General features: G+C 56.9%; 6 protein-coding genes and 1 pseudogene across 7 annotated transcripts; 3 read left to right on the top strand and 4 right to left on the bottom strand.

The window, feature by feature from the left end:
• Positions 1–752: 752 nt before the first annotated feature.
• On the top strand, positions 753–1,775 carry GCG54_00007082 (uncharacterized protein; the record flags this gene model as incomplete). Its single annotated transcript, XM_045407070.1, has 3 exons — positions 753–931; positions 999–1,455; positions 1,524–1,775. 3 exons carry the CDS (start codon positions 753–755, stop codon positions 1,773–1,775), a joined length of 888 nt encoding a protein of 295 aa, XP_045265991.1.
• Positions 1,776–2,129: 354 nt separating this feature from the next.
• On the bottom strand, positions 2,130–3,019 carry GCG54_00007081 (putative esterase C31F10.02; the record flags this gene model as incomplete). Its single annotated transcript, XM_045407069.1, has 8 exons — positions 2,130–2,202; positions 2,256–2,334; positions 2,385–2,450; positions 2,499–2,613; positions 2,671–2,736; positions 2,789–2,804; positions 2,887–2,927; positions 2,981–3,019. 8 exons carry the CDS (start codon positions 3,017–3,019, stop codon positions 2,130–2,132), a joined length of 495 nt encoding a protein of 164 aa, XP_045265990.1.
• Positions 3,020–3,489: 470 nt separating this feature from the next.
• Positions 3,490–5,171, top strand: GCG54_00007080 (RNA polymerase II transcription factor B subunit 2; the record flags this gene model as incomplete). Its single annotated transcript, XM_045407068.1, has 3 exons — positions 3,490–3,622; positions 3,698–3,803; positions 3,890–5,171. 3 exons carry the CDS (start codon positions 3,490–3,492, stop codon positions 5,169–5,171), a joined length of 1,521 nt encoding a protein of 506 aa, XP_045265989.1.
• Positions 5,172–5,547: 376 nt separating this feature from the next.
• GCG54_00007079 lies at positions 5,548–7,421 on the bottom strand (annotated as a pseudogene). The gene has a single exon. A coding segment is annotated over exon 1 (1,874 nt).
• Positions 7,422–8,447: 1,026 nt separating this feature from the next.
• On the bottom strand, positions 8,448–9,503 carry GCG54_00007078 (uncharacterized protein; the record flags this gene model as incomplete). Its single annotated transcript, XM_045407067.1, has 1 exon — positions 8,448–9,503. One exon carries the CDS (start codon positions 9,501–9,503, stop codon positions 8,448–8,450), a length of 1,056 nt encoding a protein of 351 aa, XP_045265988.1.
• Positions 9,504–11,827: 2,324 nt separating this feature from the next.
• On the top strand, positions 11,828–16,485 carry GCG54_00007077 (ABC transporter FUM19; the record flags this gene model as incomplete). Its single annotated transcript, XM_045407066.1, has 5 exons — positions 11,828–12,034; positions 12,091–15,110; positions 15,160–15,606; positions 15,656–15,746; positions 15,778–16,485. The coding sequence occupies 5 exons, from the start codon at positions 11,828–11,830 to the stop codon at positions 16,483–16,485; spliced, it is 4,473 nt and encodes a 1,490-aa protein (XP_045265987.1).
• A 99-nt stretch (positions 16,486–16,584) lies between these two features.
• Positions 16,585–17,503, bottom strand: GCG54_00007076 (2-(R)-hydroxypropyl-CoM dehydrogenase; the record flags this gene model as incomplete). Its single annotated transcript, XM_045407065.1, has 3 exons — positions 16,585–16,778; positions 16,831–17,189; positions 17,223–17,503. The coding sequence occupies 3 exons, from the start codon at positions 17,501–17,503 to the stop codon at positions 16,585–16,587; spliced, it is 834 nt and encodes a 277-aa protein (XP_045265986.1).
• Positions 17,504–17,579: the final 76 nt, after the last annotated feature.

The raw sequence follows: 17,579 nt of genomic DNA, 5'->3' as shown, positions 1-17,579 counted from the left end.
ATAAGCTTGAATTTAGGCGATGCTAGACCAGGGCAAAAGACGGGGAAAAACGCCCAGCCAACGTGTGAACGCCCCGCAGCCAGCAGTGCGAGAGCGTCGTGAAGCATTCCCATCACGGGACCTTTTGTTCGTTGCATGGCCAGCAAAGCGGGATTTAAACACTTGCAGGTTACTGCCATCGTACCTACGCGACTACGCCCGACGGCAGCACGGCAGGGGGCGCGCCCAATGGTGCAGAGGCGAAGCAGCCTGTCTCGCCCCGTACGTCAAGCGAGATCACCGCTGTGTGCACTACATTTCGCTCAGCGGCCCATGTCCCAAGACACCCAAGACACCGTCGGGCAACGACAATGGGCGGACTGCAGGTCTGCGCTCCGCGGCCCTTATGTGGGATTTGCTCAGCCCAGCTTTGGGCGAGGCGAATCTCGTGTGGTGCCCGGAACTAGTGCGGCACAGCCGTCGCCCGGCCGGGGTGCAGACGGATGCCTGGCTGCGGGTCTTGGAAGTGAGCGCCGCCAAGTTTTACGGCGCTCTTTCGCCAAGGTGCGGTTTTCGTCTGTGGAATTCTGGTTGATGTGTAGATTACTTAAGGGGTCTCTTGGTCCGCGGTCCTGTGTGACGACGGCATCTTATCCCTTGATCATTGGATTAAATAACGAGCTTACGATTTCGACAACGCTTTTGACGCCAGACGCTACTTACTATTCACTACATACACACAACAAGAGAAGGACACGAAGAGAATTGTCAACATGGGCGGCACACTCAGCCCGGAACAGATCATGTACATTGTACGGATTGTCGTCGTCGTATTAGCTGTGATCCCAATGGTGGTCCTCTTCGCAAAGCTCGTCCGCAAGCCAGGGTATCGCCATGATACGACACGCAGATGGGTAGACTACACCAAGGTCGGCTTTGGCTTCTGGACATTGTAAGCTGCCTCCAATCACGCCATCAGAATTATGTCAGGAAAGCACGTCTAACAACCAACTCAACAGATCGCACCTCCTCTCCATCGCCGTCTGGTCCTGCCTCGCCAGCGCCGCATATGACAGGTTTTTCGGGCTGCGCTACTCCGTCGGCGTAGCCGTCAATGTGCTTGCCTACATTCAATATTTTGTCGAAGTCTTACTCAATCTCTCCATCTTCCTCGCCGTCTTCTACATGGCACATGCCCTGACGCAGCTCCGGACCGAGGGCGATGAGGTCTCGAGCGCCTATCGCAAGGGCCGTGGCTTTGCCCTCGGCGGCTCAATTTTGGTCGTCCTGCTTTCCTTCGTCTCGTTCTGCCTCTACCTCGACGACAGGTTCGGCAGATATTACAAGGAGTACGAGTATCTGGTTGCGTCATGCTTAATGCTTGCCTCTTATGGCATCTTGATCATCATGGCCATCGGGTCTGTGGTGTATGCCGCAAAGTCGCGCAAGAAGGCGCTCGGTAGCGGATTGGAACAGGTATGTTTGGGTTTTCCGTCCCTCACGGCAACAATATTGCGGGTATTCTAATGCATTGCGTGCTGCAGGCGGCCAAGATCGTGGTGACTGTTGCCTCCCTCTTTCTCGTTCGCGAGTGTTGGGGCCTGGTGAACGTCTTCTTCGGAGGGAGTTACTACTACGGTTACTATATCGTGCTTTATGTCCTGGACATCGTCCTGACGACTTATCTGCCCCTTGTCATTCTGGTCCTGCTCTACTCCGTGGCGACGAAGGAGTCTTACGCCATGTCCAAGATGCAGTACCAATCGAAAGCCATTGATTCCGACAAGGGCGTTTGAGAGGGTCGAGGAGTCGATCGTCGGAGATATCGAACGAGACTATGATGTGACATGAAGTTAAGGGAGTTTTTACGTAGCAATGATTAGCAAGGAAGACTGGTTTGGGCAACTATTTTATTTCCAATGCATGAATGCATGGATTGGATTAAGGGTTATCAATGGAAATGCCAGATGAGAACGCTCCACAACGAGCGATATTATACCACTTGCTTTCTCAGAACATGAGTAGTATACGTCTATTATCTAGAATTGTAGATCTCGACCTCCGTCTTGAAACGCACCTTGAGATTGGCCTGGTAAAACTGTCTGCGAAGCCGCCAGCACAAGTTTCTCTTTCGGACTTGGCAGGTCATCTTAGTTCTCTTCCTCGGCAACGTACTCGTCAGGTGCAACGAAGTCCTCAGATCCCCAAGTCTTGGCGATGTACCTGGCGATATGTCAGCATCCCTCGATTATTTTTGCGCTCTAATCGAAACTCACTTGGTATGGCTCCCCCTCGCAGCAAGTTCTCCCTTCTTGTTGAAGAATTGGACGGTCGTGTAGGCGAGGGTCCTTCCCACTGCAAGTCGTCAACGATAGTTTCCGCGCGTTGAATTTAGAGGAACCTACTCTTGTCGCAGATGGCAGTACCCGTCATGATGTCACCAGGTGTTCCTCCGGGGTTCAAGTACGTGACTGGGGTTTATCAGTGATGGCGAGTTTCTGAGAACTGATGCGACGAACCATTGATATCAGTGGAGACGCCAGTCATGAAGCGGCCTTTTGAGGCGACGGCAAGGGAGCCGCCCAAATCCACAAGACTGGCGAGAGTGCCTCCATGGATGGTTTGCAGGCGGTTCTACGTAACATCAGACACGGTGCACTCTCGTATTTGTTCTCGGAACGGAAAACCTACGGTGTGCTCTTTCTGGATGGCCAGTTCAAACTCGACCTTGCCGACAGAGGCGCCCGTTACTCTGAACTGCAGTGAAGTGAGTCACATGTCAATCTAAATACCGACAACATTTTCATACGTTGTTACCAAGTAATCTAAAGTTCATCAGCTACGTGCATATTGACATAGGCGTAAGGAGAATGCAAGGACGAGCATCTCGATGCAACCCCAACTCACCTCGGTTCAAGCCCAGAGTCTTTGGAGAAGGAGTTGAGGACCTGGAGTAATGGTCAGTGCTGATCTCGAACCAATTGACTCATAAAAGACTCACAGATCGCACGAAGCGAAGGGGCGGCAGCTTGGGAGGCATCTTGGCACTGGAAAGTCGATGAAGGGCTGTTGAAATGAGATTCACTAGGCCAGGTGAGTTCGGCGGTCTTCGGCAATTGAAAGCAGTCGCACCCGCCAACAAGCTATCAATATGACGTGCCTTCCCGGCTTTCGTCCCTTCTCGCAGCCGACATGGATAAGACGCCGATAAGCAGCCGATAAGATAAGCGCAGGCAGCACAGGGGGGCCTCAGGCGGAAAGTTCCGCTGGCTAGTAATCCCTGCTCAATGATTGAATGACGGACCTGATCGCCTGTCGCAAATGATCGAGAACTTGTCCAAACCCAAAGCACACGACCACGACCGAGTCCCACGACCCCGACACCCCCAGCGCCGCGACGACCCCCGAACGAGCCTCGCGCCTTCCTCTCCGCCCGATCATGAGATAACACACGAAAATCTCGCCGACCTCCTCCTCCCCCCCAAACCACCGCGCGCAAACTCGCCCATCATGTCGGTCAGCTCGGGTCAATCACTCCAGCTGGCCGACTACCTGGAGAAGCTGCCAGGCACGACCTTCAGGAAGCTGTACCTCCAGCCCTCGACCGCCTTTGCCATCTTCAGGAGGATGATCCCCCCGCTGGGTGAGCCTCGCCGTCGCCGTCGCCGTCGCCGTCTCCGCGGCGCTCGCTGAGCATGGAACAAGCTAGCTAACCCAGGCATCCAACCCTCCCCAGCAAAAACCATCGTCATGGCCATCTTGTACATGCCCAAGCCAATGCTCCTCGAGGACCTCGACCTCTGGGTGAAGCCCGACTCGCGACGGTACAACACCCTCTCCCTCACACGTTACCCTTCCTCCCACCGCGCAGCCGCAAAATCTTTCTAACACAGCTTCTTCCCTCCCACAGGCAAAAAGACCAAGCCATCTCGACCCTGCGCTCCCTCCACATCCTCCAAATCACCGTCCCATCGAAAGAACGCCCCCAGGAGATGCAGCTCACCACAAACTTCAAAGCCTCCCTCCGCCTCGCCCTCGAGGGCGGCGGCCACCACAACTCCTTCGGCGTCCCCTCCACCCTCCCCGTCCCGCCCGAGATCACCATCCCCTTCCTCGACCGCTACGCCCGCCGCAAGTGGGACGACATCCTCCACTACATCGTCGCCACCGTCAACCCCGGCAGCGCCGACCTGAGCGGGCCTAAGTCGTCCGTTAAGAACCTGCTCGTCGCAGGCCAGCTCGTCCGCCGCCAGCAGGGCGCCGTCGGCATCACCCAGGCCGGCTTCACCTTCCTCCTCCAGGAGGCCAACGCCCAGGTCTGGACCCTCCTCCTCCTCTGGCTCGACGCCACCGACCACGCCCAGGACTCCGCCGGCATGGAGTCCACAGACATGCTCTCCTTCCTCTTCCTCCTCGCCTCCCTCGAGCTCGGCCGCGCCTACGACACAAACGCCCTCACCGAGGAACGCCGCAACATGCTCCCCTCCCTCATGGACTTCGGCCTCATCTACATCCCCTCCCACAAGCCGCAGCAGTACTTCCCCACCCGCCTCGCCACGACTCTCACAAGCAGCTCCAGCGCCCTCCGCAGCGCCGGCGCAGGCTTCTCCGCCGCCCTCGCCGCCGCCTCGGGCCCGGGACCCAACGGCAGCGGGTCCCGCAACGGCGCCACCCCAGGCAGCGGCTCCGAAGAAACCCGCAGCGGCAGCATCATTGTCGAGACAAACTACCGCGTCTACGCCTACGGCCAAACGCCGCTCCAGATCGCCGTGCTCTCCCTCTTCTGCAAGCTCAAGCTGCGCTTCGCAGACATGGTCTCGGGCCGTCTCACGCGCAACTCGATCCGCAACGCCGTCGAGCGCGGCATCACCGCCGACCAGATCATCTCCTACCTCGCGTCCCACGCGCACGAGCAGATGCACCGCTTCGCCGCCGTCCGGAGCAAGCCCGTGCTGCCGCCGACGGTCATCGACCAGATCCGCCTGTGGCAGCTCGAGACGGAGCGCATGACGACCACGAGCGGGTTCCTGTTCCGCGACTTTGACAGCCCCAGGGAGTACGAGGACATTGCGGGCTACGCGGCGGAGATTGGCGTGTTGACGTGGCGGAACGACAAGTTGGGCATGTTCTTTGCGAGCAAGCATGAGCAGATCAGGGATTACCTAAAGTTGCGCAAGAAGGCGGAGGATTAAGATAGACTGGACAGCGGGCGCGTGCGGGCGAACCAAGGGAATTACACCACAGAAAAGGCGCCGAGTACACGCGGAAATACACACACTGAAATGCATTAGCAGGCGTTGGGGTTTGGAAGAGAGGAACCACGGACTGGTCGGTGTAGAAGTAAATGGGTATTGGTCCTAACAGCTGAGTTTTCGTCTCTCATAGCCTCCATATATACAGATGCAGGGACTATTTTGTGTCCGTTGTACAGGCTTCCGCGATAGCTCTCTCCCGAGAGTCTTGACAATGTGATGCTTTTCCCAGTTATCCCTCCAATTCAGTCCAAAACAAAAACGCCTATCCATGTTGTCGCACTTTAATAATCCTTCATGTCAAACCACGTAAACCTCAAAGCATACTGACACGCTTTACAGTGCGGTATTTCCCCTCGATAACCTGCTTCTCGGGGCGAGGAGCGCCCATACTGCGTCGTCCGCCGCCGAAAATTCTCGCCACAAACCCCTTGTCCATGCTCACGCCGTGAGGCAGCAGTGCTACGCGGTTGTTGCGGCGCGCGTAGATCTCCTGCCAGGCATGCAGGCTCTTCTGCGCCTCAGGTGTGGCGCAAAGCGAGTCGAGATGCAAAAAGACGCGCAGACAGCGGTTGTCCTCCTCGTCGAGAGCCTTGGCCTCCCTGCTAATGGCTGTAGTGCTGTAGCGGTCCAATGCGGTAGTCGTGCTAAGAGGGAGATTGCCGCGGCTTTGGTAAGCCGCTCGCTGGTCGCGGACAACAGTAGATCTCGAGGCGTGGGCGGAGACAAGGGTTGCCAGAGAGTGAGGCTGGAGATCGTCGTTGTGAAAGCGATCGTGGAGAGACTGAAAGCGACCTGCCCAGTACTGGGATGACTGGGCAGTATTGATGATGAGAGGGTTGACCTCAGCGCTCATGGGCGTGGGGACTCGGGATGTGTCCGTAGTGCTAAGTGTGCTAGTTGAGGAGCCACTGACTTTGCGCGAGGAGACCGATCTGCTTGTAGAAGCCTTGCGGTCACTTGTGAAGCTCGTGAGTGACGTCCTTGAAAGAGATGCCGTGAGGTTGGATAAGACGGCCATGGTCCGTGACTTTGGAATGCGTTTCTTCTCTACGCGGCTGGAAGGACGGGAGTTGACCTTGGATTGGATTCCCGAGCTAGGAGCAAGCGACGGGCTGCTTCCCGACGAAGAGGTGAATGTGACTTCTCCGGACTTTGACAGAGGCGGCTGATTCTCATCGTTTCGAGCAGCCGCTCCGGTGAGGGCGTTGACGTCAAAACTGGCGACAGTGGGGTTGCTGGAGAGAGGTCCGCCGTGGGAGAAGCCTGCCGAGAGTCGTCTTGCATGGGAGGCAGCGGTGTATCCTGTTGCTTTTCCTGTCGATGAGGGCTTGGGGAGGCGTCCGGGGTCTCCAAAGTGGCCATGCGAGGCACTGAAGGGAAGGCGGGCGGAGTCGGTGTTGGTGTGGGATATTTCTCCCAGAACGTGACGATCGTTGAGACCAGGAAGTGCTTCAGGCGAGAAACGGGGTTCGCTGAACTGCTCAGATCCATCTCGTCCTCCGAATTCCTGCTGAAATTTCTCCATGGTTCCATCCGGGCCCGGGGTGGGAGCTCTTCCTCGGGTTGATCGGGGCATTCGACTGCCACGGGGAGCCTTTTGGTGATGAGATGCAGGGCCTGGCCGATGGAACTGCCGAATGACACTGGTACGCGGCTGCGGCTGTGAGAGTTCTGGCTGCGATTGGGTTGCGTCGTTGATGCTGTGGATGATGGTGATGGCGTCGGCTCGTTGGAGGTCAGCTCCGTCATTGCGACGGACTGGTCCAACGGGGCCAGAGATTGTCGGGCGGGCGACGCCGCCCCCGGAGAGACGGGAGCCTCGGTTCCGCGTAGGCAGGAACGAAGAATTAGATAGACGGTCTCGCATTGTTCCAGGACGATGACGAAAACGGCGACAGAGAAAACGCCGGAAAGGAAGATGGCGTAGGGGACGGCCCAGACAAAGATGCAAAGGGAAATGGTCCAAGTGGCCAGCGCGCCTTCCACAGCAATGCTGCAGATCTGGCAGACGTGGAAGAAAGCAGAAGCAAAAATAGAAAAGCAAACAGCGACTGTCCTGGCAAGAATTGAACAGAGGTGCAGGTTGGTCTGGGGGATGTAGAGACTGCTGGCGATGAGGGTGTAGAGGGCTCGCGTGGTTTGGGAGAGCAGAGCCAAGCCGAGGGACCCGGGTTTCGCGGGGGGCATTGTCAAAGTAAAAGAAAGTCGCGAGAAGGAAAAAAGGAAAAAAAAGAAAAAGGCTCCTTCAGACGGGCCGCAGAAAGTGCTCGGGTGGGCGAACCGACAAGACGCGCGGTGGGCTGGGTGAATTGGGCCGTGGGATCTGTGAAGTTGAGCTTCAGATGAAAAGGTGCTCTGATGTTTCGATGTCGTTGGATGATTTGACTGCGTCGTAAGGCACCTTATACGCCGAAGGCACGGACGATGACGATTAATCTGCTCTTTGGTCGCAGCTTCTGCCATTGAAGGAAGGAAGGTATGGATGATGAGTGGAAGGTGCGCATGCGCATCTGCCTCACACGGCAGGAACTTTCGTGATGGTCAACAACAACGGACATCGCGCGTCTAAGTGCCTTCTATATCTATTATCTATATTCTCAATTGAAGGGGCTGCGATCACCTGCTCCGATAGCCCGCGATATAGCAACTATATCGACTATTGTTCGCTGTCGTCTCTGTTGCCTCTGCCGTCGTCCCTCGTCGTCGCCCATCGTCTCTGTTATCATCATTTCTGCCTTTTCTATCGTCCTTCGTCGTCCTTGCTATCGTCCTTCGTCGTCCTTGCTATCGTCCGCCATCGTCTATTTTTGCCGTCTCAGGCTCTGTTAGGTTGTTGTTACTGTTACTACCCACTCCTATTCTCCTTTCATTTCTGTCCTTTTCTCTCTGTTTTCTCTTCTTTTTACTTAAGGTATATTTTGCCACGCACTTCAACGTCTTACTACTAGACCACTTAAGGAACTGGATGGCAGTGTCCTCTACTCAAGTATAACTTCAAACTCACTCAGAATACAGGAAGGTCACCTGTGCAGGGGACGGATAGTCGGTCTTTGCGTTCAGGTAACTTCGCATTGCATCGTCAGAACGTGACTGCTCTTCATAAATATCGTCTCATCAGGTCTTTCTCATCATGATGCACGGCAAGAGCACCCAACTGCATGCACCAGCCTACGCAACGTCTACTCTGGATGAATCCTTCTCTAGATCGCGTCTCTAGCTCTCCCATCCCTCGATCTTGAAGCGGAACACTTCGTCGCCCTTTCCCCTTTCGATGGGATTGCCGTTGCCATCCCACAACGCTCTTTCCCGGTACGACACATTGCCGTCCCAGTCGACCATAATGACCGTCTGTCGCTGCGTGCCGTACAGCCCTACCTCGAATCCAAGGTTAGGCTTCGTCGGCGGGTCAGGCCGCTCGCCCAGCTGGAGACTCTCAGCTGCCTTCTGGTCATCCGTCGCAAAATGCCCCGGTCCCCGCGCAACCGCGTCCGCCATCGCTTTGCGATGGCTCTCGTCGCCAATGGCGGGCACAAAGATGCTCTGCTTCAGCTCCTTGATGTAATCCGCCAGGCTCATGTCCGGATGCTTGGGCAGCGTGTCCGTATCTAGGACAGAAAAAAGGCGCTCGGCAAGGGCCTCCTCATCCAGATTCTTGTCAACCGCCTCTTGAACGGCCTCCTTGACGAGCCTTTTCCCGAGCTCCACCTTCGGCCACGGCTTGGGGTCGTTGTACACCGTGTTGCTGAGCCCGTACACCTCGCCCCGCGTCTCCGCGATCCACGGCACGTCCTCCAGCTGGTCGCAGCGGTTCGACACAATGGCGATCCCCTCGAGCGCGCGCGCGGGCTTCTCATCCTCGCCGCGCTTGCGCTTCAGTTTGCCGGCGACCATGGAGAAGCCGCCGACGCCCTTGACGCCGCCGTCCTTGACGAGGTCGGCGACGGAGGCCGGGGCGGGCTCAGCGGGGTCGGAGCCGAGCCAGTGGTTGGTCATGCCGCCGCGGCTGCGGGCGGCGTGGATGGGGTGGGTGGCGTCGCCGAGGTCGGTCTCGCGGTAGTTTGTGAGCACGGCGAGGTGGCCGGTCTTGGTGATGCCGAGCCAGGTGCCCTTCTCCTCGCGCTGGAGGTCGCGGGCGGAGAGGACGGCCGCGCCCGAGGGATGGGTCCACCAGTGCGGCCGGGAGGTGGGACGGAGGATGAACTCATCGCGGTTGTCGACGACGATGAGGGCGTAGTCCGGGTGGGCGGTGGTGAGGAGGACGATGCACATGGTGGGCGGATGTGCTCGTTGCTGTCCTTCGAGTTGGCGGTTTCCAGTAGTGATGTTCCTCTTTGTCGAATCAGGCTTCTTTGATGGCCGGCCTGTCGTGTGTGCGAATTCTTCCTTTCTTCCTGCGTCTTTGACGATGTCCTCGGTCTGGTTCGCAACGATAGCGGGGGTCGTAATCCTTCCAACCTAGCAGCTGGGATGAATCAACGCCCGGACGTGGTGTACGGATGAATGACTGATGTGGTGGCTCTCGGTGGTTTTGCTTTGGCGTGTAGAACTGTCGGGGAAGCTTTTCGACTGTCTGTTTCCCGCTTCCTTTTTAAAAAAAGCTGAGGTCCAGATTCAAAAAATCAGTCCACCTTCAAAACGTAACGCAAAGATCAGCTCGGCCCAACAGGTATGCTTGGCTTTGGACGTGTGTCTGCCTCGGCCTCGGGTTGTCATGCATCGTCTGACGGCGGACGCTTGGCGGCTGGTGGCAGCGTGGCAGCGTGTCCCCGTTCGTCCACTCCGACAGCGGTGCCGGCCGGAGAATGACACAATATGGGCCACCAGACTTCCAAGGTCGGGGCCTTGTCACTGTGCCCAGTGCCTCCTGCTAGGACGGAGTCTGCAGGGAAAGGTAGCGCTGTACATGGACCAGCTGATTGCAGCTGACAGCACTGTGACGTGCGGGGTGATGGTTCGAGGGACTTGGTCTCTCCATTTTCGTGTTGGACGTGGGGAAAGATTGGGTGTGGCTGACCGAAAAAGATTCAAGGCTGATGTGGGATAGCTGTGGCGGTGCTGTCGATGCTGCTTATGTAACACAGCAGCTGCTCCGGATAATTCCCGGCCACTGTTCATCGTCCGCAATCACCCGCGCTTTCCACCTCGATTAACTGAAAATGGCCCAACAGACAAGACCAACCAGCCCGTGGAAGTCGTTTAGAAGCGTCCATTGAAACATGAAGAATGCGGACTGGGTTACCGAATACCAGCCCTTTGGGTCCTAATTCAACGTCGATCGGGATTCGCCTAACGATTTGCGTTGCTGCCTCGTCAGCAGTTTCGTTTCCAGAGAACCACCCGACGCACTGAGAAGACGCGTCGACCTTCACCGCTTGCCCATCACGACCATGTGTGACTCCCATTCTTTTTATCGAATGGGTCAGCTTCGTCAGCGATGACACTCGCTCGTCACAACTGGTCGCCGGTCATACACGGCGTGAAGATTACCCGACTGACATGGAGACTCCGGCGAAGTGGGTATGTCGCTGCCTTCTTTCGGCCCCTCCAGAGCCACCGCGACGGCCGCAATCACCCTGGTCAGAAGTTCCGGTGTTAGGCGACTAGGGATGGATGATGGCGGAAGAACATTCCAACAGAGGCACCGGGACGCGCTGGGTCTATTGTTCTCGGTCACAGGAAATTGAGTTTTGTCGACGAGTTGAAGGAGTTTTGTCGAGTGGTCCAAGAGATCCCTCGAAGCTTTCAACCGCCTAACACCTCTCGACGCATTGCGTGCTATCACGGGCCCCGGCGCCAACGACACTCCTATCCTGGCGCATCGGTTTGCCTAATCAGCGGAACCGCTCCGATCTCATTCGACTCAGCAAGCATTCCCATGCTACCCCGCCGAAGCGTCTTCTCCAACTCGCCAAATCCATGGCCAACGACCTGCCTATCCTGTCCTCGCGCTTATGTTGGTACTCATCCCGGACCACAATCAATTGCAGTTGGCAGCGAAAAGCCGGACTCGCGGCCGAACCACTCGGGGAGAATTTCGAGCCAACGTCTGGACCTGTGAGCTCCGTCAGCGTACCCTTGCCAAGAGCTCTGGTTCCAGCAAAATTACTGTGTCCAGCATTGCGCGTCTTCGTTGCGACTCCGAATGGACACAACGCCACAGTTCTGCAGCCCGGACAAGCGCAGCCGGGAGGCTCAGCCAAGCGGCACAGCCAGACGCAATCCAAGGGACTTATGTCGCCGTTTATCAGGCGTCGTCAACATGGTGTTACAGACCGCGCGTGAGATTCGTCCCGCCGGTTCCTCCGCCCCCGGGTCCCTTCCTTGCACTCGCATACGTGAGTCAACGAGCACCGTCATCCTCAGTACCATCCTCGCCGATATCAATATTAAGCTTATCTGACAAGCCCCCTCCGTGGCTGGCTCCGTTCCTTTGGTCCAAGTCAGACTGTCCTTTGCTATTAATTACTTAGCCAAGTCACCTCGCCCTCCTTCATAGCCGCGAGTTCAAATCAGACTTGGACCCTGAATCCACGAGCCCGGCACGGTCGTGGTAGAGTTACATTAGCGGCCGTTACGCCGTGGTACACCCCACCATGAGCTCGAGATGTCTCAACGACGACTCCCTTGGGCCCGGCGTCCAAGGATGTCGAGGCAACTTCGACTTCACTCTCCGATTTGAGAGGATATTCCTAGCCATCATTCCTGCAGCCGTTTTTGCTGCCCTGTCATTACCCCGCATCGCGTACCTGGCTAGGAAACCGCGGATCGTGGGCGCCAAAAGCATTCAGGCGATCAAACTGGTGCGTGTTGAATGATGTGATGAAGTATGCGAGAATCTAATTTGATGGATACCTAGGCAGCGATTACAGTATTTGCGACGCTTCAATTTGTGCTGCTCATTCTCCAGACAACAAACAATGGCTCGCGCGTTGACGGCTTCGCTGTGTCAGCGTCAGCTCTCGCTTTTGTCGCAGCCTTATTCATGCTCGGCCTGTCTTACGCCGAGCACTCCAGAGCCCCGAGGCCGTCGATTCTGTTGACAGCCTACGTGTTTCTCCAGATCCTATTTGACATCGCTCAAACTCGAACTTCCTGGTTGATGGCTAGGACGTTCTCCACCCAACTCTTCGCTAGGCTCTTCACCGCGTCGCTGGCTGTGAAGATTGTGATCCTCCTCATCGAGGCACAGAGAAAGACGCGATGGATTCGGTGGACGGCGAGCGAGCACAGTCCCGAGGAGACGAGCGGCCTTTTTAGTCTTGGAGTCTACTGGTGGCTCAATCGCCTTTTCCTTCACGGATACCGCAACGTCCTCTCGGTCCGCGACTTGTATTCCCTCGACCAAGGCATGATAGCCGAGACGATGCAAATCACCCTAGACCAGGAGCTGGAGAAAGGCACCTATCGCGGCAAGAAATATGGTCTTGCGCGGGCTCTCGGCAAGGCCCTTGCAGTCCCGCTGCTTCTCCCAGTCGCCCCGAGAATCGCATTGATCGGATTCAACTTCAGCCAGCCCTTCTTCATCCAGACCCTGCTCGAGTACCTGCAAGACCCCGAGGCGCCGAAGAGCACTGGGTATGGCCTCATCGGTGCTGCTGCCATGATCTACACCGGCATTGCCGTATCAACTGCGCTGTACAACTACTTCTCACAGCGGTCCCTGTACATGTCGCGCGGTTGCTTGTCGGCAGTCATCTACAAGAAGACGACCGAGGCTGACATCACCGCTACGGGGGATGCTGCCGCCGTGACGCTGATGAGCACCGACACCGAGCGCATCATCCGCGGCTTCTACGGGCTCCATGAATTCTGGGCTAATCTTATTGAAGTCGCCCTCGGCTGCTGGCTGTTGGAGCGCCAGCTGGGTATCTCGTTCCTCGCGCCTATTGTCGTCATTCTGGTCTGCACGGGTGTGACGGTCCTGGTCGCCCAAGTGACCGGTGAGCGCCAGGCTCGATGGATGGCCCAGATCCAGAAACGCGTCGGTCTCACCGCCAACGTCATTTCCAACATGAAGTACTTGCGTATCTCGGGCATCACATCGCCTGTCGCCGATTTCGTCCAGAAGATGCGTGTCGAAGAGATCCACTACGGTACCCAGTTCCGATGGATGCTCATCATCACTGCTCTCGCGGCGCTCGCACCCAACATGATTTCCCCCGCAATCACCTTTGCCTTTGCCGCCTCGCGCTTGGACACGACCACAATCTTCACATCATTCTCGTTCTTGGTTCTTCTCAATGCACCCCTAGGTCAGCTTTTCCAGATGGTCCCTGCCGTCGTTGCCGGCTTCACCTGTCTCGATCGCATCCAGAAGTTCCTCGAGGCGGACTCTCGTGTTGACTTCCGCCAGTCTTCGCGTCCGTCGATAGACCGATCGTCCGGGGACACCACATTTGCAGACGACACGGAGGGCATCCCTTTGAGCCCCATTGCCAAGGAAAGACGGCAGAGCTCCGACAGCAAGGGTGCGACACCGTCCATCTACATCGTGGACGGCAGCTTTGGGTGGACTTCGGACAAGATGGTCCTCCGCGACATCACAGCCACGATCCCGTCATCTCAGCTTACCATTGTCGTCGGCTCCGTGGCATCTGGCAAGTCCACCCTCTGCAAAGTTCTCCTCGGAGAGGTGCCGCATAGCAGTGGCCTCGTCTCCGTGCCCTCGCGTAACGCAGCCATCGGGTACTGCGAGCAAACTCCGTTCCTCTCCAATGGATCCGTTAAGGATAACATCGTCGGCTATTCCACATTCAACCAAGCGAGATATGACGAGATTATTGAAGCGTGTATGCTGCAGACTGATCTTCTGCTCCTTCCCTACGGCGACGACACCAAGATTGGAAGCAACGGCATCATGCTCAGTGGCGGGCAGAAGCAGCGCGTCTCCCTTGCGCGTGCTCTTTACCTCAATTGCGACCTGATGATCTTCGACGACATCCTCAGCGGGCTCGACAACGACACCGCCGGCGAAGTTTTCCGCCGGGTTTTTGGACCGGAGGGCATCATACGCCGTCGCCGAGCCACGGTCGTTCTGTGCACGCATGCCATCAAGTACCTTCCCCTGGCCGACCATATCATTGCTCTTGGTGCAGACGGCACACTGGTCGAAGAGGGAACATTCTCGGATCTGATGAAAGACAAAAAGTACGTCGCCAGCCTGGGTGTCACCGCTACGGACTCGGACACGGAGTCCGTCTCCAGCGATATTCCCGCCGGTCATGAAAAAGCAGGGGCGGCCTCGAAACCCAAGCGTCCGCTGGGTGTCGCTGCAGAGTTGATGGAGAAGTCGAGACAGACCGGAGACTTTAAGGTCTATGTCCACTACTTTAGAAGTCTCAATCTTTACGCCGTCACCATTTTTGTTGTAGGCTGCGCCTTCTACTCTCTCTGGAACACTTTCCCCACGATCTGGATGAAGTTCTGGACGGAAGACACCCTTCACAAGAGCAGCGCCTACTACGCTGGGTTGTTTGGCTTCTTTAAGGTCCTGCAGCTTCTGTCGCTCTTGGTCGCCGGTGTGGCCCAAATTATCTGGATGACCTCCTCCTCAGGCACGATCCTCCATCAGCAGGCCCTGCACACTGTCATCCACGCCCCCCTCAGCTTCTTTACCAACACGGACTCTGGCGTCGTCACCAACCTCTTCTCACAGGATATGACCCTTATCGACAACGAGCTGCCAAACGCCCTTCTCAACGCCGTCATTTCCGGCTTTGATGCAGTAGCGATGGGGGCAGTCATTGCGGTCGCGTCGCCCTACATGTCCATCAGCTACCCATTCGTCATCGGGCTTTGCTGGATCATTCAAAAGTTCTACCTGAGGACCTCGCGGCAGCTTCGTCTACTGGATCTAGAGTCCAAGAGCCCACTTTAGTCAGTACATCCCTCACTTTTGACTATCTCATATGCTGACCAAGTCTAGCACTCACTTTCTCGACACCATCAAGGGTGTTGCCACGATCCGTGCTTTTGGTTGGACAGGCAGGGATATTACACACAACCAGTACCTCCTCGACACCTCCCAACGTCCTGCGTACCTCCTCGCGATGATTCAACAGTGGCTTGTTGTGGCAATGCATCTCATGGTCGCGTGCATTGCCGTCGTTCTCGTCGCCCTGGCTACTCAACTGAGGGCAAACTCTGGCTTCACTGGCGCTTCCCTGGTCACGCTCATGTCGTGGGGCGAGACCATTGCCTACCTTATTCGGTTCTACACCCAGCTTGAAACCTCCATTGGCGCCGTCGCTCGTATCAAGACGTTTTCTGAAAGGGTCAAGCCTGAGAGTCTCGAGGGAGAGGACATCCAGCCGCCCGAGGAGTGGCCGGAGAATGGCAGCATCGAGCTCAAAGGCGTCTCAGCGTCGTACAGGTACGCTAACCGCATACTTGTCTCGATTCAAGCTGACGTGAAATCATAGCAATGACCAAGAGAAGTCTCTCGATGGTGCTAGCACCCCACCAAGCCTAGCCCTCAAAGATCTCACCTTCTCCATCCAACCGGGTCAAAAGGTCGCGCTCTGCGGCCGCACAGGAAGGCAAGTCAATTTATCCTCATCTCACTCCTCATCCACTAACACAACTTAGCGGCAAATCCTCCCTCATTCTCCTCCTCTTGAGACTCCTCGACCCCCTCCCAAGTTGTTCACAAAACATCGAAATGGACAACACCCCCTTCCACCGCATCGACCGCGCCACCCTTCGCCGACGCATCATCGCCGTCCCCCAAGACGCCGTCTTCCTCCCGGACGGCACAACCATCAAATCCAACCTCGACCCCTTCGACGCCTCCACAGACGCAGAATGCCTCTCCGTCCTGCGCATCGTCCAGCTGTCCACCTTCGTCGAGGAGCGCGGCGGCCTGCACGAGGGCATGACCGCCGACAGCCTCTCGGCGGGGCAGAAGCAGCTCTTCAGCCTCGGGCGCGCCATCCTGCGCCGCCGCGTCAAGGACGCGCGCTCCAAGCGGCGCAGCGGGGGTATTTTGCTACTGGACGAGGTCAGCTCGAGCGTCGACCACGCGACGGACCGGCTGATGCAGGAGATCATCAAGGAGGAGTTTGGGCGGTACACGATCGTCATGGTCTCGCACCGGCTGGATATGGTGATGGACTTTTTCGATGCGGTTATTGTAATGGATAAGGGGCGGGTTGTGGAGACTGGTAGCCCGAGGAAGCTTGTGGAGACGGCGGGGAGCCGGTTTGGCGAGCTGTGGGCGATTGAGAATCAGGGACGCTCACGGGAGGAATAGAGGGTTCAGAGTGCGATATTTTTAGACGGCGAATGCCAAAAGTCTTCATCGATATGCTGTATCATACCCGTCATTGAGTGAGATACCTTAAAACCTCGTCTACTGCGCGGTGTAGCCTCCGTCGACAGGCATACAAATCCCCGTAATCCATCTCGCATCGTCACTCGCCAGAAACACAGCCGCGCCAACAATATCCTCCGGCGTACCCACGCCATGGAACGGGTGTTGCGCAGCAATCGCCTCCGGGCTATGAAGCGTCTTGACCGTGTTCACGAAAATCGCAGTCCTGACATCTACTGCTCGTCAGTCACCTCACTTGAATCGCACAAAGCAGAGAGCACTTACACCCCGGACAAATTGCATTGCAATGGATCCTTGCCTCCGCATAGTCCATCGCAATCTGCCTCGTCAGATTCGACACGGCGCCCTTGGACGCCGCGTACGAAGTATTGTGCCGCCTGCCGACGAGGCCGAAGATGGACGAGATGTTCACGATCCAGCCGCGGTCGCCGGAGGGGAGCAGCGGCTGCGTGAGCATTTGCGCGATGGCGCATTTGCAGCCGAGGAAGACGGATCTGGCGTTGACGGACATTGTGAGGTCCCAGGTTTCGAGCAGGGTTTCGTGGATGCCCAGGGGCGGGCGGCCTGCTTCGAGGGAGATGCCGGCGTTGTTGACGAGGCTTTTGGGGATGTTGGTGAGGTGACTGTGGGTTGAGTGGTGGGAGGGGTGAACTTACACGTCGAGTCTGCCAAACTCCGTGACCCATTTTGTGACTAGATTCTGGACGTGGTCTGGTTTTGTCATGTCGGTCTTGACGAAGATGGCCCTGCCGCCGTTTTGGCGGATGAGATCGTCCGTGTTGGCGAGGCCTTCGGACTCGACCTCGGCGCGGGCTGTGGGCTGCAGGTCTGCGCAGACGAGGTGGGCGCCCTCGGCGGCGTAGGTTAGAGCTATGGCGCGGCCGAGGCCGGAGGAGGAGCCTGTTACTATGCAGACTTTTGAGGCGAGGCGAGACATGTTGTGCTGGTGTTGGTGTAAGATGCTGTGGTTGTTGGATTTGAAAACCAGGTTGGGTGAACAGGCTTGGGTGATG

This window comes from Colletotrichum gloeosporioides, assembly GCF_011800055.1.
Source record: "Colletotrichum gloeosporioides strain Lc1 chromosome Unknown consensus_32, whole genome shotgun sequence".
NCBI lineage: Eukaryota > Fungi > Ascomycota > Sordariomycetes > Glomerellales > Glomerellaceae > Colletotrichum > Colletotrichum gloeosporioides.
This window is presented reverse-complemented; position numbering and strand designations above follow the sequence as displayed.